At 41.8% G+C, this 26783-nt stretch overlaps 1 protein-coding gene across 2 annotated transcripts in view; it reads right to left on the bottom strand.

Annotated features, from left to right (window-relative positions):
- Positions 1-1261: 1261 nt before the first annotated feature.
- The window catches only part of MPC1 (mitochondrial pyruvate carrier 1), a 28885-nt gene continuing 3363 nt past the window's right edge, over positions 1262-26783 (bottom strand). Inside the window, exons 1-5 of one of the 2 annotated variants that reach the window (XM_050315646.1) lie at positions 12102-12239; positions 7132-7135; positions 4458-4554; positions 3062-3194; positions 1262-2284 (exon numbers count right to left, since the gene is read on the bottom strand). In XM_050315646.1, the coding sequence (XP_050171603.1) occupies positions 2266-2284; positions 3062-3194; positions 4458-4554; positions 7132-7135; positions 12102-12172 (324 nt within the window). In that variant the 5' untranslated portion in view covers positions 12173-12239 and the 3' untranslated portion in view covers positions 1262-2265. Of the gene's footprint in view, positions 2285-3061; positions 3195-4457; positions 4556-7131; positions 7136-12101; positions 12240-26783 lie in introns of those variants that run through there. The other variant, XM_050315645.1, reaches the window with a different exon arrangement.

Raw genomic sequence — 26783 nt, 5'->3', positions numbered from 1 at the left:
GCACCATTATTTAAACAAAGAAATGGTATATGAATGGATTAAAAAATAATGCTTTGAAGGACACATCATAGGCCACTTGATGGCACTCTGCCCATATAAACTATTTTTGTCACTAAGCTGATTGTCTGTGGAAATTCACCAGATTCCCCATCCCAGACAGGGCTCTGTCCCTTCAATTCCCATTAAAAAGGCTTTGCTGCACCCTTCCCTAAGAAGTCTGTATGGACTGCAGGAAGCATCACTGGTTTAAAATTTGATCAAAGCAAGTTAGAGCCCACTTTCCACCTGCAATTCACTCTTGCACTAATCCAGTATGAAATAACTCGAGCCTTGTCACAGTGAATGAATAGGGGGAAGAAAGGCAGGAGAAAGCTCGAAGGAAGTACATGAGAAAGTATGGTACAACTACCAGCAAAATGAGAGAATAAACTCCTGTAAATGGTATTCCCTGCCTCTGGAAATTAAGACAATCAGGACTGATTAATTAATTAAGAAAATCAGTGATCAAAACATCAGGTGAGGCCAGAGTACATCACAAAATGCAAGCTTTACCCAAGTGCAGCCCAACACACTACATTTCATGCCTATGAAGTTCAAACTCACCTGTAACTTATTTTCTCTCCAGCAATAACATAACAAACAATAAGGTGCCAAGATAATCCGTCATCCTTATCTGCTTGTGTCTCACTACTCACACAGAAGTGTAATGCTGCTTCTATTCCAGGAGATAGATAGGGAGGGAGGGAAGCAGAGAAAATCATACTTTTGTGACAAGCAAGCAGTACTGAAGAGTCAGTAGCTTTTCTAAAGTAGCTTTTCTAAAGCAACAAGCAGCAGTCAGTACTAGTTTTACCCATCCAGCAGACATGCCCTATAACCCTCTTTCTTGTATGCCCATTAAAAAAGTGTTGCCATGATGCAGCTGAGAACACAGTAGAATTAGACCGAGTCGTAACTGACCACCTTATATTTGCTAGAAGAGAATATGTAATATTGACTTATCTGCATAGTGAGAGCTCTGAATTCAACCCTGCTTATCACAGCAGGAAGTTGTCTCAGCATCAGTCTGAGTCAAGAACCCGCACCCTCTTTTCCTTGCAGCAGGAAAGATGTGTTAGGATCCAGAGGACGCTTACCTGAACTCAGTACACATCGTTTACTTTTTGAGCCTGTTTTTGCTTCATGCTGTTACAGTAATAAAATGACACTCCATACTAAAATTTCACTTTAGGATCAGGTACCACAACATGAAAACCAAAACTTTTCCAAGTGTTCAATAAATTTATTGCCATTAGGAACATGTTTATTGTTCAAAAACACTGCACTGAAATAAAATCTCTAACATACACTCTTACATTCCTTGTCATTTTTATCTTTACAGCAATGTAACTTTCAGGCAGGTCATGCAGAAAAACCCCTCTCACAATGAAGTCAAAAACTACTGAAAGGCACTTTGTGTCCTTCAGATCTTAGACTCCAAGCACACTAATTTTTGCCTGTGTAAAGATTACATACATCTAGAACAACTCAAACAGTAGGAAAAAAAAAAAAAATCCATTCAGAACTTCTCAAAGAATAGTATCAAGCTTTGTTGCCTTCCTTCATTCAGTGCTATGCTGTTGTTTTTCCAAGCCTTCTTTAAATAATGTGCGATTTAAAAATGTATGTTAATAAAGTCTCTTACTGAGACAAGGCATGCAGTCAGGGAAGAGGGATGGCTGGTCACTTCCAGGCTGCCTATCTACACATTTGTTCTTGTAGATTAGCAAGCCACTGCTCAAGTTAAAAAAAAAACAAAAACAAAAAACAGAATAGGAATGAATGCATTCAAGTTAAATGGCTTTTAAGAATATGTTAATACATAGAACAATGATACCACCTACAGTTCTGTTTACCAACCTCTGTTCATGTTGAATTGAAAACTAGTTTTGTCAAACCATCGTGGGCCACTTTTGTAGACTGTTAGATAAAAAAGTTGGGTTTTCAAATATTGCGTGTTATTTGGCTGACTTGACTTTTTATTAAAAGGGTAGTTATTAAGGATCTGTAAGGCAGCAAAAATTTAAATGTAATGGTTTACATTGCTGAATACTTTTTAAAAGGTAAGATAAAAAAATTAGTAGAAGAATTCTTGGTGGGGTCATATTCATAATACGTGTTTCTGTTTTATCCCCACTGTAATTGTCACAGCAACTGTAGATGGCAAGTCTTCCTTGGTTGTAATTCAGGATGAATACATTCCTTGGCTTATTTCAAGTTACATATTTAGTTCTTTTTCTCCAGCCTGCCAAAAGAAGAACAGCTTTTGTAAGAGTGAATACTGAATTACAATGGTTATAAAAAAAAATAAATCTGAACTTACAGTAAAACTCTATGAATGAAAGACATCGGCCAGTCATTTAACAAAGGCAAGTCCACTTGCAGTTTTGCTTACTCTCATTCTTTAATTTATAGTTCAGGAGCTTTCATCCTCCCATTGCTCCACATTAATTACTTGGAGCAGAAAAGAGAAAAGCCATAATCCTGACTCATTAGGATTGCTCAGGGCAGTGTCTGCACTACTTGCTACACAACAAGGGTGTGAGACTGATTGCAGTCTGTTCCCCAGTCACATCAGTTAGATTTACCTCACATATAGAATGGTCAGCTCTAAGAGGTTTAGCTCGATTTCTCTTTCAGACATACAGCTCCTTCACAGTTTTATGGATGTTTCCCTGTCAGGAATTAGTTACCAAGATGGACACATGCAGACTCATCAACATAATGCATGAAAAAAACCCCAACATAGCCAGCATCTGCTGAAAGCCCTGTCTACACCCACCCACGACCATGAGGGCTTCCTGCCTTTTCTATGTGCACACCTCAGACAGTTCAAAGGAGGTGCAAAGTAACAAGTTCAGCCTACTGACACCAAGCTTGTTACTATGTTTGCAAAAGGTAATGAAGTTAAAACAAGTTCAGAAACCATGCAGAGGTTTGCACCACAGTTAAAAACCACTAACAGAGTACTTATTACAGGAGTCACCACTTTATGACTTTAAAATGTCGAAGTGTGACTTGCCTGTATTTGATCAGTCGTCCTCCTTGAATAAGTTGTGCAACTTCATTAGTCAAGTGGCATGCAAAAAGAAGCCAGTTCCTTGGCTGCACTTTGTAGGCAAATCTCATGAAAGCCAAAGAGTAACAACACAGTGCTGCAAGAGATGATATTGTTAATAGATTGTAAATATTTGCATTTTACTGAGGCATAATTTTCCTATTATTGCATGTACTGACAAGTAGAACATTTCTCATTGCTCTTAAGTTTTCCAATAGTCCTACAAATACGTCCACTTTGAGGATCCAATGCAAGAAAAGATACAACAGTGTTTATTTCTCTACAGGGCTACAGCTTCCCAAAAAAGTTTTGCTCATACATTATCGTGCTATGAAACTGAAGTCTTTTTAGTTTATCACCTAAATTATCTCAGCCAGAAAAATCCGAGTTAATCCCAATGAGACATGGCCTGTCCTAGAAATTGTCAGAATACCTGTATAAGACTGAGTCTCTTTAAAGATACAATTATTTAAATACAGTTTTTGTATTGTATTGTATTTAAAAAACAGTTTTTGCTGGCAACATATTAAAATGGACTTTAAGAGAAGGAGGTTTCCATCTCCAGGAAATCATGAACAGTCAGAAGAGTGAAGCTTTGTTACCTGCTTTCCAGAAAGATGAGAAATTATTTTAATCTGTTCTCCTATCATAATTGCATTTAAATACAGCAAATTACAACCCAAGAATTCACTAGATTTGTGAAACTCTGACAGGCTTGAATAAAAGACTATTTGTACACACACCACACTATATATACTCACAAAAATTAAAGTGTCTCAACTTTTCTGAGTTGTGTAGCTGTCGCCAAAATGTTATTTGCAAAACAGTTTTACTCTACTGGGACTATTTAAACTAGTCTTCTGCCTCAAGGAAGCTGACTAACAGACTGAATTACTCTAAGCAGAGCCTAATGATGATGAGGCTATAAATTTTCTTAAACCAAAGGTTTTTGCTTGTGGGAAAAAAAATTACTCAGAATTAAGTTATTAAGTTAGTTAAGGAAAAAAACACAAACAACTGTGTAAAAAGTTTTTTAACAAAAAAGCATTTTAACAAGTGTGTGTACAAGGCACCATAAGAACTATACTTTAGGAGACAGTCTGGTGATAAAAACTGCTAAGACTCAACACCTGCCTCCCTCTCCCCTCCTGAATTACTTGAAAGCTCTCCAAAAGAGAGCTCTGCAGCTTCTCAGTACCTCAATTCAAGAGGCCTCTGAAGTCATATAACAAGATATTTGATATCTACATCTGCTTTGATCACAAGCTTGCAGACAACTGATAATATATCACTGCTTGAAAGACAGAAACTGTGTGTTCTTCAGTCAGTTTACTAACAAGAAGTTTGTCTCAGGTCTTACCAAATGTCATTCGGCCACTAACGATTTCTGGTGATTTCTTCATGTCATTAATAGCAGCAACAGGAAGTCCCCAGTTGGCAACTGGCCCCCAGAAGTGCTGTAAGGAGGGGAAACAAAAAAGTTAAAAAAACCCAAAGACCTCCAGCAGTATTCTTACAGTTTTCCTCAGCCATACAAAGCTACAGGGGACAGGGTTATGGGTAAAATTCCACAAAATGACAGGAACTACTTTTGATGTATGACAGAAAGACTAAACCCTTCTTTCAGTGGGATCTAGTCTTCAGACAGGAAGGAAAAGGAACCTACTCTGAATATTCTTGCAGACTGGAGAAGAACTACTGTAAAGTCATTGAAACGGAGTTTTATGTAATTATAGCTCAGCAATCATTACGTAGTCTGATTGGCATTGTCATATAATAACCTCAGATTTACAGCTCACTTCTGTGCAGAGACTTAGCATTTATCTCTTTCCAATAAGACTCCTCAAAAATATAATGAAAATACAAGGACTTGCTGAAGTGAAGAACTGGAACTGGTTTCATATTACAATGAGGATGAAGAAATGCTCATCAAGCATCTTCTTGTGAGAGCTAACACTCTCTTTTTGAAAGAGCAGGGACATGCAAACAAACCAGACTGTTACCCTGAGCTTCATATGCAATTGCTCAAACAACTTAGTCATTATTTAAAACTCAGTGATTTGACACATGTAAGAGTAGAAAAAGTAGCTACAGGTGTGTACATCCAGAGAAAAACCAGAGACAAGAAGTGGAAAGAATCAAGTCAGAAAAAACAACAAGAGTTCTATTTGGTGGGTTTTATCTAAAAGACTCTGAACTGACAAAAATAGTGTCATAAGTCCATCTTCCATGACCATTATGAGTAACGAGGCTTTACCAGAATTCTTTCCACAGATGATGCACACAGCATTTGCATCAGCTTCTTCTAATGGCCAACTAAGGATTCTCAAGAGTAACTTGGACAGATATGGCAAAAGAGATGCATGCACCTTGCAAGAAAAAGCTTTGTAGACAGCAGCTATATCCATTCTTTTGACACTTTCTCTAACTGCAACATATTTAGTGATTTGGAATTACCAGGGGATATTTAAGTTTCTTGCAATTTTAATTACAAGATGCTCTTGCCAGTCTGGATACTAGCTTGTAATACTACAGTAAGATTGAAAGCCACACTTGCTTCCTGCAGATTTGGGTTGCAATACAAGAAAGTTAACTACAAAAATTATAGAAAAAAGTGAGTTTAAGTTAGACATGCTGTTTTGATAGCTGAATCTTAGCGCAACATGCAAAACAATGCAGTATTTCTGCAAGTGTCTATAGAATGTGCAAATGTCCAAACTTGGATTTGTAACAACAGTATTCTGAAGAATGCAATAAATGCATTTGTTTACTATATTCCTACTGATGAGAAAATTGACATCTGTAATGGTTAAAGCCCCTCAAGCACATCAGAGGTAACATGGCATAACTGAGAAGAGTCGCATGGCTATGCAGTATTTACCCTGTACAGCCATATGTACCTATAATACCACTTACAAAGATATGCAGCAACAAAATACAAACATTCACAGAAAATGAAGTCAGCAGAACACAAGGTGTTGATTTAGAGTTTTTAATGTAGCCATTTAAATAATTTTAAAGGACAACAAGAGGACTGGAAACCAAACAACTAGTCACAACCATGATTATTTGCACATTGAGAGCGCAGGCCAACTTGTTTTAGCAACACCACACTAAAGCAGACTGCAGATTTTAAGTGGTGACCTACTACAGGTACTTGGTGAGGTTTTTATAGACATTTCAGGAGTCTCATTTAAACAACTGTTGTTTCAGAAAATTAAGCTTGATTTTTTTGAATCTATGAAACATTTACAGCTTTAAGAATCTTAGTGTTGACCTCTGTTTTGAAAAGTAAATTAAGTCATCTTGACATTTTTACTTAATCAATTGCCATTAGAACATAACCAAGTAATACACTATAAACTATGGACCACTCAAGTTCGGGCTGCACAAGCAGTTCACATCCCAGAAGTGCTGCAGCTGTAGCGCTCCTATGCTGACCAGGGAGTTAGATTTAGAACCTTCTCACTTGAGATGGCTCTCTGGTTTTAAGTGCCTTCAGGCTGGCACCTCTTTGAAGCTTCCACACACAGAATTAAACTACACCTATACAGTTTGTCTTTTGCCTATGTAGAAGAGCAAGTCTTCCATAACATTATGACTCACAGCATAACAGGCATAAAATACCCACTTGCAGTTTCAGGAGCAAACAAAGGCCTCAAGGACAGAAGAGTCTCTAGTGAGAGTTATATGGTACATTTATTGTCTGGCATAAAGGCCAATAAAGATAAGCCAGGTAGTTTGGTCACGTACCAGTATTGCTATGTAGAAGAGTGGGTTACAGACTACTCTGATGTCCTTAGCAAAGAGTACTGAAAATATGAAGCTCCTTTAACTGAAAACATTCTGAAGGAGCTAAGATTTGGACACCTTAATCTCAGACTTGCAAATAAATGTTACTAATGCATCACTCCTGGAGGTTTGTAGGATGCTTTTCAGGTGCAGACAAGAGTTTATCAGTGCTGAGGCAAGAAGACAGCAAGTTACTGAAGTTACAAAGAATGCGAAAACAGAAATCCCCTCCCTTTTCTTACCGTACTGTTCAAGTGCACCATGATTGTTTTCCATTCAAAAAGCACATGGAAAAAAAGAAGAAAAAAATGTTAGTTTCTTTCATAATCTGCACAGAGAGAAGTGCACAACAAATAGAAGATAGGGACAAGTCAGGAAGCTGTCATGACATTGATTACTGTATAAGTATTTTAAAAATTTCATTTCCCCTCGAGAGCTGTTACTGTGACAAGTGTTTGCTGCACTCTTTTTTTCTAGTAACATAAAATCCAATTATAGTCCATGGAAGATGTTAGATCCTTCAAAGCTCCCAAGATCCCATCCCAACTAGTTTTAAAGCATGCCAAAGACCATCAAGGTTTGTCATGACAAAGCTAAACAGCTAAAATTCTTCAGTGAAAGCTTTGAAGTCGCCTGGAATTCTTTGTATACCTATGTAAGTAGGTCAAACCAAAGACTGCCAGAGATCTTACTGTCATGTCACTACGGTTTGTGCCAACTGTGGCTGTACCAAACATGAGCTATAACACACTTCCACTGATCTAGCATGTAATTACACTTTGGTCATGTATGGGGTTCATTTAAGTGATCATCTAGATACTAATTTATGTAATAATGATCTATGCATGAAGGCTGGACTGCAGCATATATTTAAGAATTGTTTGCTACTCAACCTTTTAAAATGCTTCAGAACTTTTAAGCACCTTCTTTCTATCAAAGATACTGATAGAATTTAGTTCTGAATTAGTTCTGACTTATGAGAAACCAGCTAACAGGTAGGGTAATAGAAAGCCTACCACTGTCCTGAGCTACTCTGTAACCATCACTTCCCTCACACTGATTTCCATCTTCTTAGAGTACTATTTTGTAAATGGCTGCAGTAAGGGAACAATCAGGTCAACTGAGGAAATCACACTGGATGTGCATTTCAGTGACCCTTTGTTAACAAGCCACAGACTGGTTCAAGGTGCTTTGTTAGGACGCCCTTGACTAGTCTAACCACTTGTTTTTTGTTTTCTTTTTAACTGATCTGAAGCAATAGTTAATTCAAGTTCACAAGACAAGTGCACACAATTTTTTTTCACAAAACCTTAACTAAACAAGTTCAGATGTGTCTCCTGGCACAATGTTTTTGTGCCAACAGAAGTCAGTCTTAGTTTTTAAACTGGAAGTTGTTTTCAGGAGGTGAAAGCCTAAAATAGAATCAAACTGATGCTATTTTAACAGAGCAGGCAGCTCTGGCTAAGGTCTTGTAAGGTTGTCCTCGCAATCACGAGACTGGAACAGTTATTATACTCCTAGAAGAGGGCAAATCAAGGGCATGTAGACTCTTTCAGAGGCAGGCATCCAGCCCCAAGCTCTGCAGCCAGTAGAGCAGCAACAAATGCACCATATACAACAGTTAGGATACTGCAGTATGTGCATACATCTATTTCTGAAGTGATTCTATTCTAAACTAGTAGTTTCCAAGAACTTCAAGAATTACATTCAGTAAGTGTCTAGACATCACCAGAGCTGATCAATACCTTATATTGGTACTACAGTTCATTCCAAAAAGTCTATAGTGGAGAAGATGTATTTTTCAAATATTTCTGCACATATTCTCTTCATACTGGCAATGAGGATTTTAACAGACCAGAGAGCATTCAGCAAATACAGGTGAACTGTCACTATTTGTTTCCCCTGCACTGCCATCCCCTGAGTGGAAGGGGTACCACCCTTCTGCAAAAGGGTTAAGATTGTTCAGTTCTCAGAGCACAAAGACAAGCAGGCATCGTGTCCTTCAGCTTCTAGCACAGACCAGACAGGATGGGCTTTTTTAAAGTTCTTATGTCCTCATGTTTAAAAATTTACTAATGAGAACTGAAGATCAGCTAATTCTAGTTATATTACTGATGCCAATTCTTCTGAAGTTCATTTCAATTAAAAGAGAGCTTACATGACAAAAGTGCTCAGGGTTTACAAGGAATGAACTATCTCAGAGCCCTCTACGTTAACAGTCACTACATTTGCATTACTGCTGAGTCATCACGAAGAGACATTTCAGAAGTGCCCCAGAAAACGGCACTCTCCATGCTTATTTTTCTGTTATCCGATTTTAGGACTCCTCAGGACTCGTTATATTATAATTTATGCTTCCACCACAAGAAAAGGAAGCTTGTCTAGAATGGCCTATATATCTTCTCTCTCAAAGGAGGAGGGAAGCTGTTTTACTGGATGTTTTTCAGAAGACGTTGGTTTAAATCAATAGGTAAGAAATAAGAGGATCTATTGCCTACTATTAGTGGCTTAGATAATACAACTCTAGTGACAGCTTCCATTTTTAGGATCTTTACAAAAAATGCAACTTGAAGTTCACAATATATAGAGCTACCAAGCTTTCATATGCTAATCAGCTAGTTTTAAATTAAACATTACTGCAGCATTTGATAAGAAGCAGGAAGTCTACCTACAGCTTACATTTTTTACTGGGCTCTTTTTAAAGCGTTAAGACATGGTTAGGGGAAATTTGTATTTATATGATTTACAGTCATTCAAATCACTATTAATCATCACTTGAGAAAAGCCAGATGTGATACTGGCAAAACAATTAATTATTAATGACAGTTTTAAAAGCAATTTTTCTTTTTCCTTGTGCAAGATCCAAAGGTAACCCATGACATAATGCAATTCTAATGCCAGATATATCCACCTGAGAAAAGCAGCATGCATTCATTATGCTTGCTTTCCTGTTTTAAAGTTATGAAGCTAAAGCTACTTATTCTAATAGATCTCTGCAAGTTTTGATTGCCCCAAACTATAGTAATGAAGCACTTAATTCCACCACTTTGGGTAACTTCAGTTATTCTATTGAGGGTCGAGCAATTCAAAGCACAACAGCAGTATTCCAAACAATACTTCAATTTATTTCCCACAAAGCAGCAGTGATTAGATGCTGATTTTTAGAACAGACACCACAGTCTCAAAGCTTCTTCTCTACGTGCAAAGAAAGAAGGGAATTTTCTTCAGGAAAAGAAGAAAATTGTCCTGTAGCCTGGGGAATCAATCATCTTAAGGAAGAAATGCAAAGAGTTAACTCTCCATTTCTTCTATGGAGAAGACAGACAGTCACCTAAATTTTCAACTCAACATAAAGCCAACACTAGGAGACACTTGTCTCTTAGTAAGCAAGGAACAATGCTGAAAGGCCACACCAGATGGAGCAACTGACTTCTGCCCTTCAGGACACACCCAGTAATACAAGTAAAAATTAATCAAGTATCTTTGTACATAACGAGGCAGAGCACATTCCACAATGGTAGAATCCTGTGGAATGCTCTTTTTCTTTTTTACAATATAGTCTTATTTATATAGCTTGTTTGAAGACTAGATGAAATACATTTGAAAAGTGGTTTTTTTTTTCAAAACCTTCTCAGTCTTTGGTGAGGAAAGAGATCCTTCCACTAACTGTGGTGGCATTAGGAAGCAGCCGTTATCTCTCCTAGATTTTTGTTTGTTTTTCTACTTATGAAGCACACCACTGGTCTAATGGCCATTTATATACTTGACATGAATCCTGCTACAATTAAATAAACATTAATGTTAACATGCATCTATCAAACTTACATAATATCCTCAAGACTTTCAACAGGAATCACAGAAGCCTGCTCTGGGCCATCTTCATTTTGCTTCAAGGATGTTCTCTTTTACCTCACATTTTACTCTCTTTTTGCCTCACTGTTTCTGTGGATCTTGATTTTGTGAATGCCAAACAAACACTCTACATAGAATCATAGAATGGTTTGGGTTGGAAGGGACCTTAAAGATCATCTAGCTCCTGCCATGGGCCAGGACACCTCTCACCAGATAGGTCACTCAAAGCCCCATCCAGCCTGGTTTTGAACACTTCCAGGGATGGGGAGTCCATAATCTCTTCGGGCAACTTGTTCCAGTGCTTTACCCTTACAGCAAAGAATTTCTTCCTAATATCTTATCAAAATCTACCCTCCTTAAGGCCTTACTGAGCCTTTATACTATAATCCCTCTTCCATGCAAGCTTACACCATCTCCTGCTGCTTTAATCAAGACTCCATTTCTCAGATAAACAGATGTCCTCCTACATGCTTGCTCAACATCAAACACTGGTTGCAATAGATGTAGGTAAGACAGCGAGCAACAGCTATAGCAAAAGGTTGCTCAACCACCTTTATTAGAAGAGTCCGTTTTTATTTGTTTAGTTTTGCCAAACAGCCTGTCTGCCAGAGACTACTCAAGACTGCTCCTATACATGTAGTTCGACCAGATTTAAATGTGCTGCAACTGTTCCTCAAGGCAGGTTCGTGATTTCAGCTCAAGGTACCATACCCCTTACCGCGGCACGCAAGGCGAAGCTTGACAAAAGTACTGAGCTGTGTGGGAGGCGACTTAAGCCACGTTCCCGTGACACCGGGGCTCCAACGAGCCTCTGAAAAGAAGCACCCACTTACACGTTCTCGGGGATCTAAATGAGCGGTCTGCAGACTGCATCTGGGACCAAGCTCGCTCCTGCCCACGGCAGCCGCCGGCTCTTTGTGACGCTGTGCCGGCCCGGGGCTCCCGCCCCGAGCGAGCCCCCGGCGCGGAGCGGAGCGGGGCGGCAGCTCCGCACCCCCGGGGCCTCCCGCTGTCACCGCCGGCACAGCGAAGGTCACCAGGGGCGCAGCTGCCGCGGCAGCTTCGAACCGCGCCGCGCCGCTTCAAGGTCAAGCCGGGTTTCCCCGGGACGCGGCGGGACACGACAGCCCCACCGCCCTCTGGAGCCGCGGCGACGGCGGGCGCGGCACCCGCGGGCCGGGCTGCTGCTGCCTGCTCCCGGCGCCCAGCCGGCGAGGGCGAGCCCCGCGGGGGTCAAACGGCGCCCCGAGGCTGCGGGGCTCGGGAGAGGTCGGGGAAGGGACGGTGGCCGCCGCCGCCCGGGCGGGGCGGAGCAGGGCGACGTGCGCGGCGGTGACACCCGCCCCCGCGCCGCGCTCACCTCATCAGGTAGTCCCTGAACTCCTTGCTGCGCACATAGTCCACGGCCTTGCGGCCCAGCGCCCCCGCCATGGCGCCCTCGGCACGGCGCTCCCGCCCGGCCCGGCCGCCTCTGCCCGCGCTGTCGCCGCCGCCGCCGCCGGTGACAAGTGCCCCGCGCGCCGCCCGCCGCCCGCTTTACGGCAGCGCGCGCCACCGCCCCCACCCCCCCGCTCCCGTCACCGCGGCGCTCTCACAGCCCATTGGCTGCGGCGGCCCCGCCCCCCGCGCGCGCCCGGCCCGGGCGGTGGGGTGGCCGCGGGCAGGGGTACGGGCAGCGTGCCGTAAAGCAGCGCTGCGGCAGGAGGGGGCGGCCGTCGCACAGCGCGCCCCGGAGGGGTTTCCGCGGGCCGCGCCGCCGACATTCCTCCGCGCCCCTCGGGGAACGGCCGCGCGGCCGCGCCCCGGGCCGCCATTGGCTGCGCGGCCGCGGCAGGTGGCTGCCTATTGGCGCGCCCCGCGCCTCGAGGCGTGTGGCTCCGCCCCCGCAGTGGCGCGTGTCGGGGGCGGGGGGGGCGTGGGGAATGGGGCAGTGCAGGGATGGGGCGGTGCAGGAATGGGGCAGTGCAGGGATGGGGCAGTGCGGGAATGGGGCAGTGCGGGAATGGGCAGTGCGGGAATGGGGCAGTGCGGGAATGGGGCGGTGCGGGAATGGGCAGTGCGGGAATGGGGCGGTGCGGGAGTGGGGCGGTGCAGGGATGGGGCAGTGCGGGAATGGGGCAGTGCGGGAATGGGCGGTGCGGGAATGGGGCGGTGCGGGAGTGGGGCGGTGCGGGAATGGGCGGTGCGGGAATGGGGCGGTGCAGGAGTGGGGCAGTGCGGGGATGGGGCAGTGCGGGGATGGGGCAGTGCGGGGATGGGGCAGTGCGGGGACGGGGCAGTGCGGGAGTGGGGCAGTGCAGGAGTGGGGCAGTGCGGGAATGCCGGCGCGGCACGGGAACGGGCTGCCCGTGGAGTGGGGGAGTCTGCCTCTCTGGAGACGTTCAAACCCCACCTGGACGCGTTCCTGTGCCACCTGCCTTGGCAAGAGGGCTGGACTAGGTGATCTCCAGAGGTCGCTTCCAGCCCTAGCAATTCCTTCTTTCTGTGATAGTTGCTTCCGTTGTTTTACGTGTGATGGTCTAAGATTCCATCCCTCACTAGCACTTTCTATTTCATACCTGAGCAGAGGTCGCCGCATAGAGGTGAAGATAAACTCTAACCCTGCAAATACTATCTCCATAAAATGTGGGCCATGCAAATAAATACCTTTATGTGCATTACTTCTTTTATCTTTGCCCGGTGCACTAGAGATAGTGAAAATGGACGTTTATCTCATCTGTTTTCCAAAGGCTTGCAGCCTCAGTTTCTGCAGTCTAGAGCTGGGCTGAGAGTGCAGCCTAGGCCATGCCTAAGCTCTGCAAGAAGCCCTGGAGGCCATGGCTGCTTCATTTCCTTCTGCTTCCCTCTTCCCTGCAAGATCTCTGGTTAAAAAACCCAAACCAATAACAACAACAACAGAACAACAAAAACAAATAAAAAACCAAACAAAACCCCACAAAAACCCAAAACAAACAAAAAACCCAAACCAAAACAAAAAACACCCCAAACCCACTCTGAAAACACAAAAACCAACCCCCCCAAGCAAAACCACCCACCAAAAACCTGAGAAAAAAATGTTCTTTATCCTTCTCCTCCCATTGCTTGCTCAGAGAGCAGCAGGTTTTAGGAAAAGCATTGGGTGTCATTTCCTTTTTCTGGATATATGATATGACATGCATATATGACACCCCACAACCACCCCTGGCTTTGCTGAGTGTGAGGAAGAGTTTTAATCCCAAAGCTAAAATGTAGCCCAACATTCTTCTGTGGACTATTTAGACTCCTATTTAAAAGCAGCAATGTGAATCTGAATGAGGTCTCAAAGAATCGTTTATTCTAGTGGATTCGACATGCACTGACAGAAGGAAGGTCTGTGGAAATCAGTTCTGTATGTTTGAACAAAAATCTCATGTGGTGGGATTCCGCATATCCTATATGGCCAGACTCAGTTGTTAATATTACAGCTACTGTTATACATACATTTTTAGCCTTGCAGAATAAGGCTGAAAATTCTTATTCTCCTTTACTGAATATTTGTAATTCTTTTTCTTTCTTAACTCTATGTATGGAGAAAAAAAAAAAAAAGAATCTGTTTGCATTGGAAGTAGTTGTTCTTTAGTCTTTCTTCCTGGAGTAAATGAATTCTTCCAGCCTTTTTTTCAGAGGCTGTGCCTTTAAAGTCTTTTAACCTTTTGCCTACTCCATTTGTGTTTACAGCTTTCTTAAGGCATAGCCAAGGGTCAACATGTCTCTGTCAAAGCCTTACCAGCAGTGCAGTACCCTTCTCCAATTTTGAGAGTATCTCACTTTTTAAAATAGTTAATGGAAAAATCATTAACTAGAGACGTGCCCAGAAGGAAGCAGTCCCACATGACAGGCTCTACCAGTTACACAACAAAAACAGCTAGCAAGGATTTGAAGTTTGCTTTTGTTCTGTATGTATTTACACTGCTTTTATTAGCATACTGGTTTTCAGGTTTCTTATAAGGATGTCAAACTCCATACAAAAAACTCCCTTAGTTTATCTTATTCATAGCTTTTCTTTTACCCCCTTTAGCCTGTTCAATAGAGAAAATAAATTCGATTTGATGTGAGTGAGATTAGCTCAGTTGGTTAGAGATTGGTGTTAATAATGTCAAGGGTTCAGTTCCTGTATGGGCCATTCAGTTAAGCGTAGTGACTTGATGATCCTTGTGAGTCCCTTCCAGCTCAGAATATTCTGTGATTCTGAGTTGCTCTTGACAAGTCCAGGTGTACTTTTAAGCATGTTGTTCCCTAAGTGAACATTAACTGGTAGCTTAATAAATGATTCCAGCAGGTTTGTGTTTTTTTTTTTTTTTTTTACATGTGAGAATCAGGCCATTCGAGTTATAGTTTGGTAGGTTGTTTTTAACCCCTTCTCTTCAGACATGTGTTCTTCTTTACTGCAGGACTGCCCTGTCTTCTCCGTGAGCTGAAGGAAGATTACTAGCTTGACAAATTGCTTCTGCGATGGCCTGGTGGACCTCAGAGCAAGTTTCATTAGGTTCTACCACACATTTGTTTCTAAAATTTCACTGGTTCCCTTCCTGGTCTCAACTATGCTTCTGTCTATTTTTTTCACACTGAATTTAGACCTATTTTGAGTTATTATTACCATATTTCTGTCTTTACCTGCCTGTCATGGACTCTTTCTGCATTATTTAATGACTGCAATTCCTTTGCCTTATTTTAAACTGTGCTTGTGAATAAGACAAGCCATGTATGTTTGAGGATGTCTCTTATGTTTCTTCTAATCATAACAGGTACTTGTAGCTAGCTGGTTTGGTTTTCAGACAGACTCCTTGAAATCTTTTATCCCTTATATTATCTTCACAAATATCCTACCTGCCATTTCCTGGAATTCCTCCTGGAATCATCATTGCTTTCATTTGTTTCTTGTTAGCCTTATAATTCTGACCTCTGTGAAGAGATACTTCTGAAGTTTGTAAGGCTGTCCAGTTATTCTCCTTATTTTCTCTTAGCCTTTGGACAGGTCACCACATTTTCAACTCACTTGCTGACTTTTGTTACTGTCCATCGTTACCCTAAACTCTTCCTCACTAGATTTCCAAGCTGGCATGCTTGAATTCCCTTCCTTATTTTTAGCAGATAGACTGTAGAGTTCTCCAGCAGTTACTCTAGGACTCCTTCACAATTGACTCAAAAAGTCTTCAGTGCTAGTGCACCTAGTGCTGGTGTCTTTTAAGGTAGCCAGGGCCAGGTGAGCCTTAATAATGTTTGGTAGTATCTTAGATTTTGTCTCTGTGAGGAGGTGAGCTGCTGGATGCTTGGTCTGTTTAGAAAATGAATGCTGTGTCTCCTTCAGAAGAGAGTTTCCATATTCCACATTTCCCGTTTTTGAGGGTGGGGGGTAGGGGTGGCAGGGTCAATCCACCTAGCTACAGGGAAAATAAATATGCCCAGTCCTGTTCTCCTTATCCCAGAACTGCACCTCAGGAAGCAGCACTTCTTGACCTCAACACATGCAGATCTAGCTGCTGAGTAAAGCAGTCTGCGATATTTCTCCTTTTCAGGCATCTCTTGTCTTCCTCTTGAAATGCCTTTGCAGGCACATGCATGGTAGCATATCCCTGTATGTAGACGGGTGTACTACCTTCCTGGCAGTAAAATCAGTGCTATGGACACTTCAGAGCAGTCTATTAGTGCTATGCAGTAGTTAAGCTTCTGACAATAAAGTCAGTCCTAAAGATTGTGTCTGATACCACTCTTAACAAACACCTGCAGGGGAAAATGATAGTGCCTTTTCCCAGCTGTAAAAAGAATTGCAAGAAAACATTATTTGGAGTGTTGCTTGACAAACATGGGAACAATCATTAAAAAAGTAGTTCAAGAAACTGTGACTTCAGGACTGAAGTAGTTAATTTTTCCCTGCTACGTGAGCTCCAAAGTTGCAGAAAAATATGAAGAAAAGATATACTGCTTGGACAGTTTTCCTAGACCTTATAATGAAATACCTGTTCATTGAAGTGGACACAAATCACCTAGTAGGTGGATGAAACGATTGACTAGAGTAGTTGACTATGACATTTTATCTGCCTGCAATCTCAAATTGAGCCAAGCGAGAGCACGGCTTGATGTAACACTTGCATTTGTCTTTGCATCTTTGATAATAGATACATTATCCCTACATGCTGGCATGGTGCTTGAGCAGTTTTACTCCATGTGGAGCATACAGGAGTAACAAAGTAGATTGAACAGCTGAGAATGCCAACTCGGGAGGCTGTCCTGTATAAATAATGAATAACATATGTAAAATACATGGTCAGCCCTGACACGTTTGTGAAGGCATCCTACTAGAAATATTACTGTAGTATTAGTCTAAAAAAACCTGAAATAAATGCTTAACAACTAAATCACTTGAAAAGAAGCTGTACTTCATTTTAGAAAACATTTTCTGAAATGCAGAAATACTTTACTCAGTGCTGAAAAATACAGCTTCTAGCAGGTAACAGTTCTCACACTGACTGACCACGAAGCTGGCATAGTCACACACGATTAGCATCTATCATTTTAGAGATTGATAGTTTCTATGTAAAACCTTATCAATTAGGGTAAATTATTGGATTATGGAGATAGAGGCATTTCATCATCTGCAGTTCTCAGTAGGATCTGGAGTAGGATCAAACATCAAAGTAAAACATTATTTCAAGCAGAAGACATAATAAGACACTGGTGTAATTACAAAACCACAAGAAAAAGACAGCCCCTCCTCTATGAAAGGCCAAAGGAACACTACAATGTAGGTATTGTAATGGACAGAGTTAAGAACTGAAATAGATGCAGAATGCGTCTGGAAAAAAACTTGGGTTGCCGAGATGTAAATATTGGCAGATTAGCTGCTATTGTGATTAACAATTGTTTTAGGCCAGCCAAGCAACAGCTGGGCAGCAGGAACTGAAGCAAGAGTGCTACCTACAACAAAGAAAAATGAAAGCATTTTGTCAGCACAGAAGCCAAGCATTTCAGGCGATTGCTGCAGTTATCACTGCTTTTTCCTGCCTTACATGCAAAAAGACCTGTCTGTCATGATTAGATTATGGCTGGGCGGGTCTGAACACTTGAAACTTTCATTAGCATAGTTATTCCTGTTATTATGAACTCTGTAGGTAGGAATAACACAAGCTCTGTCTCTAACATTGTCTGTATTATGTGAGCATAGAAAACAGCTAGTCCTGTGCTATGAAAAGTTGTAATGTCCAAAACTGGGGAAAGCAGAGTACAGAACTGGCAGAGAAGCAACTGGGTTGGTAGTGAGGCTGCTCCTTTTCTCTGTGCCTGAAAAGCAGCCTGGATGGCTGGAGGCCACTGCTAAAGGGTGGGAGCAGCTCCTCGCTGCTGGGCTGACTGCCAGCATCAACCCTCTGTGAAGGGTGGGAAAAACCCCAAACCAACCTGAAACAAACAAACAAACAGAAAACCCCAAACAGTATCTTCCCCTACTTAAGCTTACAGTACAACTGTTCTTAAGGGCATGTTTTCTCCTGGGATTTTTTTTTTCCTAAAAGTCAACTGGCTGTAGATGAAGGAGACACCCTGCACAAGCAGCACTGCATATGTGTGGTGCAGAAGAGCCTTGGGGCAGGTGGAGGATGGGGCCTTTCTGTGATGAGGCTGCTCTGAGTCCTCAATTAGTCCCACATGGTAAAAAAGACAGTCAAAATTGCAGCTGAAATTGCTTAAGCCACCTTCATGCTGAAATATGTGTAGTGGTGATGGCTATATTAATGTGTGTTTCACTGTCATGAAGACTGATACTAAATGTCTTAAGATCTTTCTCTGGGCTGAAGCTCATCCCTAAAGTTTACTTAATTAGTTTATACATCTAATAATGCTTCAAATGAGATAATTTTAGATAATATTTTAAATATAAAGCTACATTGCTAGGGTTGCTTAGAAGAAATCGGGTTTTAGAACATCGGGAAGAAGATCTGATTAATGGGTTTATTCACAAATTACTTATACTTGCAATTGGTGATGTACATACAGGTACTGGGCTACATGGATATATTGACTACTGTTTAAGAAATGGACCTTTGAAACTGGGTTTTGTGGTTTTCTTTTTAACTTATAAAATACTCTTTTTTTAAGTAAATTGTTATAATAAATGATTATAACTAATTTACAACAAGAAATTGTTATAATAAATTTATTAAAAAATAAATTTTTAATAGCCGCACATCCATGTCAGAAGCACCACCAAACTGCTGTTTCTATTATCACTCCACTAAATTACTGGTATCTCTGAGGCAATTGTGGATAATTATCTTGTGTTTGGGAAGGAAGGGATGAGGGCTGCCTGTTCAGTCAGGTGCACTCTGTACTTTATATTGCTAAATCAGGTCAACTGCGGTAAGAGAGCCCCTTCTTGTAACACCACCTTGCAAAATTCTCCTCCTTCAATCAGGGAAACTTCTTTTACAGTTAAATGACATACAATCACTTCATTGCTACAACCGTGGTGTCCAGAGGAGCGGAACAGGAGGGCTGGTGGTGCTCACTTGACAGGCTGCACTTCCTAGCAGATGTCGAACTGGGCTGCAAAGCAAAGTTGGTTTCCTCATCATGGAAAACCTGCCTTGGTGATGAATCCAACATGATCCAAAAAAAGAAAAAAAAAAAAAAAAGGGAAATACTTTTGTACTCTACTTTTAAAAATTATTTCCATTTTCTGAGGAATGAGTATCAATGATGTGGCATGAACTTCTTAAGTAAGGTTGTGGGGAGATTTGCTTCCTTGATTATTGCCTAGCAAAGTGTGTGCTGAAACACTTGTACTTCATGAAGAAAATTAATCATGTTTTTTCTCCCGAGCTTTCTATGTCCTTCTTAACATGCTTTATTTAATACAAACATCCCAAAGATTATAAGGAGAAGCAAAGAGTTCTGACTGATGGCAGAAAGTAAGAGGTCAAAGTTGAGACACACACTGGAAAATAATGACAATCATTTTACCTATGTAATCTTTCTCAGGACTCATGAATTTTTATTTAGCTGAATAAGTATAAATTTAGAAGAATATGATAAAAATATAGGTTTATGACATTTTTCACTACTAATAAATTTGCTTACCATGTGCACTTTTCTGGCACCTTGGCTCGCCCCAGCCTAAACAACCCCAGTGAGACTGGAGGATGGCCAGGAGTGGCGGATCACTTCTGGTAGAAAAGTACAGTTCTGTGCTTTTTCCTCTTCCATCCCTTCCCCAGTTAAAGAACAACTACCTAAACTACTGCCACTGGAAAACCTTGAACATAAATATTGGTAGGCTTAATCTAGGGGGGGGGGGGAATTAGATTAGCACGTTTGAGACAGAAATGCATGATTACACCAGGGCTCACTTCAGTCTAATCATAGTATCCATGGTAATGTTAAAATTAGGGTCAATTTTTCTCTTGATAGACAGAGATTTCTCTCACTCACTGGACAAATGTGAGAGCAAGGCAGTATCTAGGATGCCCCTGACTTACTAAAGGAAGCCAAAGGTCTTTGAATGAATTGGTGATGTGTGTCCAGATAGGGACCCTGAAATCACCTTTGGCCTATTTCTTTAACTAAAAGAAAGGGGGAAATTTCAGTAGACTAAAGTGGATAAACAAACCATGGGCATACAAGATGAGTAACTTGAAGGTAAACATGACAAAGTCCTTTCCAAAGCTACTGGGGTCAAAGTGAAATAAACAATAGGTCATGGTGGACTTCTACAAAGTCATTCAGGACTCAGCACAAAGTCTTTAGGTTTGTACAAGGCCTAACAGGAAAAAAGATGTGGATATTCAAGTATGTGTACTTTTAAAAAAATAGATGTATTTTACTCACGTTCCCAAATGTGCGTGTGCAAATGTGCGACTGGTGATTATAGACAACCTCCAAACTCTGTAAAGAGGGTCCTTGTCTTATGAGAAAGATTTGAAATCTTGTGCCCCACAGATGTCTGAGTTCATCTTTTGTATGAGTATTGATCTTTCCAATAAACATTAATACTAGATGGTGATGCTACAGCTTCAGTTCACAAGGACTATCTTCTTTTTTACAAGAGATATCTTGTTTTTCACACTGAGCACCTTATAAATTAAGTATGAGAGCCTATACCCAAAAGCTGTGCAATACCTAGCTACTGATCCTTGGCGCCTGGACTGGACAGCAGTGTCTGCCCTGCACAGAAAGGGATTGTTAGCCCTGCCAAACCTTTCACACTTAGCAGGAAGCTCAACAAAACTGAACCAAGAAGAAATTTGGAATAGAGAAATGCCCTTATTGTGCCACCACACTGTGACCTTGGTGCTGCTTTTTTGCTCAGTGTCCCTCTTGAAGGCTGTGCAGAAGTACATTTTTACAACTTACTGAAAGCTGCTCCTTCCTTTATGTGAAAGCTCAGGAGGAGGCAGCGGGAGCATCATCTCTGCATCACGTGGAAACCCTGTGATTCCAGTACTTACCAAAGATGCTGCAGATCAGAGAAGGGAATATCACCAGCTCCTTCTTCAGGCTGTTTTTGGCCAGACCCACACAAACACCTCCTGGGAGCGTGATGCAAGTGTAGGCTTATTTAATACTCTTTGGACTAAAAGAGGGACTGTCACTTCACAGGAGGGTGCCCCAATGGGGGTGGCTATGCAGCACTTCCATACTGAGTGGCTGCTCTCCGCAAATTTCTGCCACATCATTCCTCAAGGAGGCTGCTACAGCAGTGTTTATCACAGAGATGGAACAAGTGTCATTAGACAATTTTTTTAATGTTTAGGTTTACAAAAAATAGTTCTTTTCAGAATTGCTAATATTCACCATCTTTAAGATGAGGAAAGTAGTGCACTTTCTTTCACAGTTACTGTGCACTACTAAACAGCATTTGCATTTATTTAATAATTTACTTCCCTTCTTCCTACCTTTTTTTTAAAAAAAAATACCCAGGTTGCTGTGATTAGAATTTTGCAGGCTCTTTATCTGTCTGTCTTGGTGTACATCTCTTAGGTGTTTAGAAGCTGCGTAAAGTCAGTCAGTTCATCAGTTGTCACTCAGCTCCAGGCCTTGGAAATTTAAGAATTCAAGATTTTGTGGCCTAATTTTCACTCTCTTTTAAACAGCTTAATTCTGATTGGAGACCTTATTCAAGATTAAAGCCTTATTTATATCTGTACTTGAAGGCCTCACTCATGTTTGAGATCTGTTTGTTTAAGGCCCTCCTGTGGTTTACAGGATTAGTGAACCACTAACGCTGCTATAATTTATTTGGGTCTTAAGACAGTGAGTTTTTAATATTTTTTGGGAACACCATTTACTCAGTCTTGCTACAGGTTTTAAACATATTGCACCAACGCTGTGAAACAGGTTGTTCTAAATTAACATCATAGGTAGTTGTAAACATCAGAAAATTTCAAAAGGATATTCTATATTGTCAAAGGCAGCAAATATTCTCCATGTGTACCACAGTAGAGATACAGATTTGGACAGAGAAAGGTGATTGCTCCAGTTGTTTATGGCCTAAAAATCTTTGAATTAATCTTTGGAGTTCATCCATTAATCCTGTGGCACCTGATTTGTTCATCCCGTGTTGACTGCTTGTGCTAGGGCAATATGAGTGCATGTCATATTTGAGGTCTAAAGAGACCACCATAGCATTTAAATTGATTTCCAGATTACTGCAAGCTGTTGAAATCATCCACTTGCTTCTTCACTAACCTTTGTTCCACTAAGGGGTACTACTAAAAGTGATACAAAGGGAATGGCAAACCCTTTTTCTCTTTTGATGATTTTGTTCCAGTGAATAACCAGCCTCACTTTTAGAGCTACAGCTACCTCATTTCCATTCTGCAGCTGTATGAATTTTGCACCCAGACATTTGCCTGGTTTTGAGCTCTGGTTTGTCTCTCTGTTCTTCCAAAACATGGGATTTTTCTCCCTGTGAAGATTCTTGTAGACAGTAATCACTTCTCAGCCATCTCCAGGCTAAGCTGGACAGATCAGGGTCTTTAATCACGGAAGGCATTTTGTGGTTTTTTTTCCTGCATCCAAACTTTGGACCTTTTAAATGTATTAAGTTTATATCAGTTGGTGCATTTAAAAAATGACACTTGATGCCTCAATGATAGGTTTAGCATGACATTTTCTTGCCTCTAACGTATACTGCCTAATCTCTTCTTCTACTTTGCTTTAGAAGCCAGGATGAAGCTTCCAGTTAGATTGGTAAGGTTTCCTCGTAATTCTTACAGATCAATTTTTAAGAGCATCAAGTGCTTGTTGATGATATTGACTGAAAGTTTTAAGAAGACTGAAGCACTGGCATTTAAGCATAGGGTATGGCCAATGGCAATGGATCTTTCCTATTTAGGCATTCTACTTAATGAAACATAATCTGGAAGAAATACGTGTCTGAGGGAGTCACCCAGACTGTTTCAGACTGAGCTTTCAGATGTTGACTGCAAGACTATGAGGGTATTTTTGACTTGAATGGCTATAAACAGTAGAAAAACATACCAAGTTTAAAGGTCACTGAGCAATGATTTTTGCATGTGGTGGTGGACATACACCATACAACTCACCCTGGTTCAAATGCCAAAACTGTATTTTTCCTCATAGACCATCTAATGGTGGGAGAACATGGAGCCACTTGGGAGACTTCTTGGAACTGGCGATTGTGCAAGTTGTGTGAATGCGTGTGTTGGATATCTGACGTGAGATTCTCAGAAGGTTGCTGTCATTCCTGGACTTGGGAGAGTAATAACAGTTTTGCATCTGAATTGCACAACAAATAATCCTCATTTTTGCTCAGCTGAACGTGCCCTTCTTTTGGCTAGGACAAAAGCATGCATACATCTCAGCTGGGTATTCCGCTTTATCCCCACCGAGTCACACATTGAGAAACATGTTGTTCATTCCTCTACAGAGTTTTTACCTGCATGTATTAGTCCACAGACACAACAGAAAGACTGCAACCCGTAGCTGATGTGCAGCTCTACTCAGAGCGCAACTGATGGCAGCAGATTGGTGGTTTAAGAGAGACCAGAGGTCCAAATAGCAAAAGATCAGCACTGCCAAGAGTTTCTAAAAGCTGATAAATCACTCTTGTCACTTCCCTGAAGTGAGTGGAGGGTTTTTTTCTGTTCTCTGTGTTTAAGGCTCCATGGTAACAGCTGATGTTCCTAAAGGTCAAACTGTTTTAGTACCAACAGGTGAAATAAGTAAATAGATGAGTAAAGCAAATAACTGATTGATAATAGTAGTTTACAATAGTGACAGGAACCCAGATAATTCTCATCAAAAAAAGTGACAATTAGAAAGTCAGGGTAAATGCAATGGAAATCACCGAATCTTCATTTGCATGCCTTGGCAAGACTACCACTAAAACTGAAGCTGCAAAATTCTAGTAGGGAAACTGTTAGGCTTTATGACTGCAGCTATTTTTACCAGTGATCACAGAACCTGAAGGACAGGAAGAATTAGGTAGGAGTATGCCAAGCCAAAACAACACACAGGCTTACCACAGGTTGTGAGTCATCAGCCTCTTAATAAACTAATTTCCTCAACAAAAAATGGAATTGATCTCAGGCCAGCTTTGGTTGTTTAGAAAACAGTGAGAGCTCCAGTCCATCTAGATGAATGGACACAGTTATTCAGGTTACTCATAGATAACTACAGTGCACCGGCTGTTAAAAATACTCCTACTGTCTGGATGGGAGAAGGGATTCTAAAGGCTGGACACAGCCTGAAATCCTTGTCTTCAGCTCTTTTTCACAGATTTTCATGCAAAATCCTTGCTTCTTATGATCTTCATACATTAGCTGTTACTGTTACTGCCTATCATTTGCCTTGCTCTAGTGCTCAAGGTACTCAGCCTTCAGTTATGCGGCCCTTGAACAAGATGCTATTCAGGCATATAACAAGTTTCTGAGTCTCAGGACAATTTTCATGGTACACAACAAGTGCAACATGAAAAGGGGGTGAAGCAACCAAAGTTTCTTGAACTCTTTTCTTGAACTCTGTCATACTTGGTGCTGTGACCACTTCACCAGGGAGCCTGTTCCAGTGCCCAGCCATCCTCTGAGTGAAGAACCTTTTCCTAATACCCAACCTAAACCTCCCCTGACACAACTTCAGGCCATTTCCTTGGGTTCTGTCACTGGTCACCAGAGAGATGAGATCAGTCCCTACCACTCCTCTTCCCTTCATGAGGAAGTTGTAGACTGCAGTGAGATCTCCCCTCAGTCTCCTCTTCTCCAGGGTGAACAGACCAAGTGACCTCAGCAGCTCCTCATGCAGCTTCCCCTCAAGGCCCTTCCCATCCTTCATTACCCTCCTTCGGACACTCTAAGAGCTTAATATCTTTCCCGTATTGTGGCACCCAAAACTGCACACAATATTTAAGATGAGGCCACACCAGTGCTGACCAAAGTGGGACAATCCCCTCTCTCGCCTGGCTGGAGATGCTTTGCCTGATGCCCCCAGAATACGGTTGGCCATCCTGGCTGCCAGGGCACTGCTGACTCATATTCAACCTGCCATCAACCAGGACCCCCAGGTCTCTTTACGGAGTGCTGCTTTCCAGCATCTCATTCCCCAGTCTGTACAAAGATCCAGGGGTGCTCTGTCCCAGGTGCAGAATCTGGAGCTTTCCCTTGTTGAACTTCATGGTTGGTGATTTCCCAGACCTCTAATTTGTCGAGGTCTCTCTGCAGGGCCTCCCTGCCTCTGAGGGAAGGTGAACTGGGATGGGATAAAGCAGGAGAAATACAGAGGAAGGAAATGAATGTTGACTAAAGAGCAAAATTACAAGAGCGAGGGAAGTTCTTTGCTACTTTTGTGGTTGGTTTGTTTGTTTGTTTTAAGCAAATGTGTTCTTCTCCATTCAGGAGAAAAAGTATCATTACTCCTCAGAAAGTGAGAGATTTAAGATGGTGCCAATGCAGATTTCCTAAAAGGGCTGTGTCTTGATGAAGAACTTAAACATATTTTAGAAAACCTTCTTCTTAGACATCTCATTTATTCATTTTCTAGGGTTGGAGGGCAAGACCTTTATCTGCCTGCCCAGGGCCTAGCATTCCCCAAGGCTTCCTAACCAGGTCCTCTGAAGAGTTATGTATTTTCCAAGAGTGGCTGAACTTGGCTCATTCTTGATCATGGCCATGTTAAAAGAGGCACTAGAAGAGGGGAGGGAAGAGAAAGCCTGTTGGTTTTTTTTCCTCTTCAGCTTTTCAATTTGGATGTTCTTGTACATGATTATGGTTCTCGAGAGAACCCTCCTTTTTTAACCACTGGGCTTATAAAGACAGGTGCACAGAAGTCACTGGCCTGCTGACCAGAAGAGGCTACAAAACCCACAAGATGGACCTGTGGGACAGAAGCTTGGTAAGAGAAGAGAGGAATAGTTCATGGTAGGCACTGGGGTGCAGAGGTAGAGAATTGGTAGGGACATGAATGTCTCAGTGGTGAAGGACCATGAGGACTAAAGGAGCAGGAAGGGTTGTTTCTTTTATGACAGAGAAAAGAAAGGAAGAAGTGGGAGTAGGACAGGAGAAGCTGATGGGAGAACAGAGGCATAAGGCTACCTATGGTCAGAGCAGAGATCTTACAAATAACATACAAGTCCAAGTTTCCTCAGTTATGCTTGCTTGGACCTGAATCACATGCTGTTTCTCAGTATCTGGGACCACATGCTGTTCCTGTGTGGATCCTGAGCCAGACTCACCACCTTTGTGATGCTGCTGGGTCTGATGAAAATCCAGACGTGAAGGCCGGTGTAATTGTGTGCAAGCTCAGATGTGGCAATGCCAGAACCAATCCCTTGAATTAAAAGAGGTTGATTTTGCTTTTGTGGTCACTAATAAGTTCAACAAGCAGAAAAGGCTATGCAGGCTGCTTGCCAGTGACTGGCAGTTTGCAGAGGAACGGTTGCAGAGGAACAGTTTGAGACCTTGGGAAGATCTCAGAGGGGCAAGGGAAATTCATGCTAGGCAGCTTGTGAGAAAGTACTCATTTGTCTGGCACTGAAATCCTAAATTTGTCTTATGGGTGAACTGTCTGACTGATA

Source organism: Myiozetetes cayanensis, unplaced genomic scaffold, assembly GCF_022539395.1.
Source record: "Myiozetetes cayanensis isolate MyiCay16 unplaced genomic scaffold, myiCay2020 scf2-11, whole genome shotgun sequence".
Lineage (NCBI taxonomy): Eukaryota > Metazoa > Chordata > Aves > Passeriformes > Tyrannidae > Myiozetetes > Myiozetetes cayanensis.
This window is presented reverse-complemented; position numbering and strand designations above follow the sequence as displayed.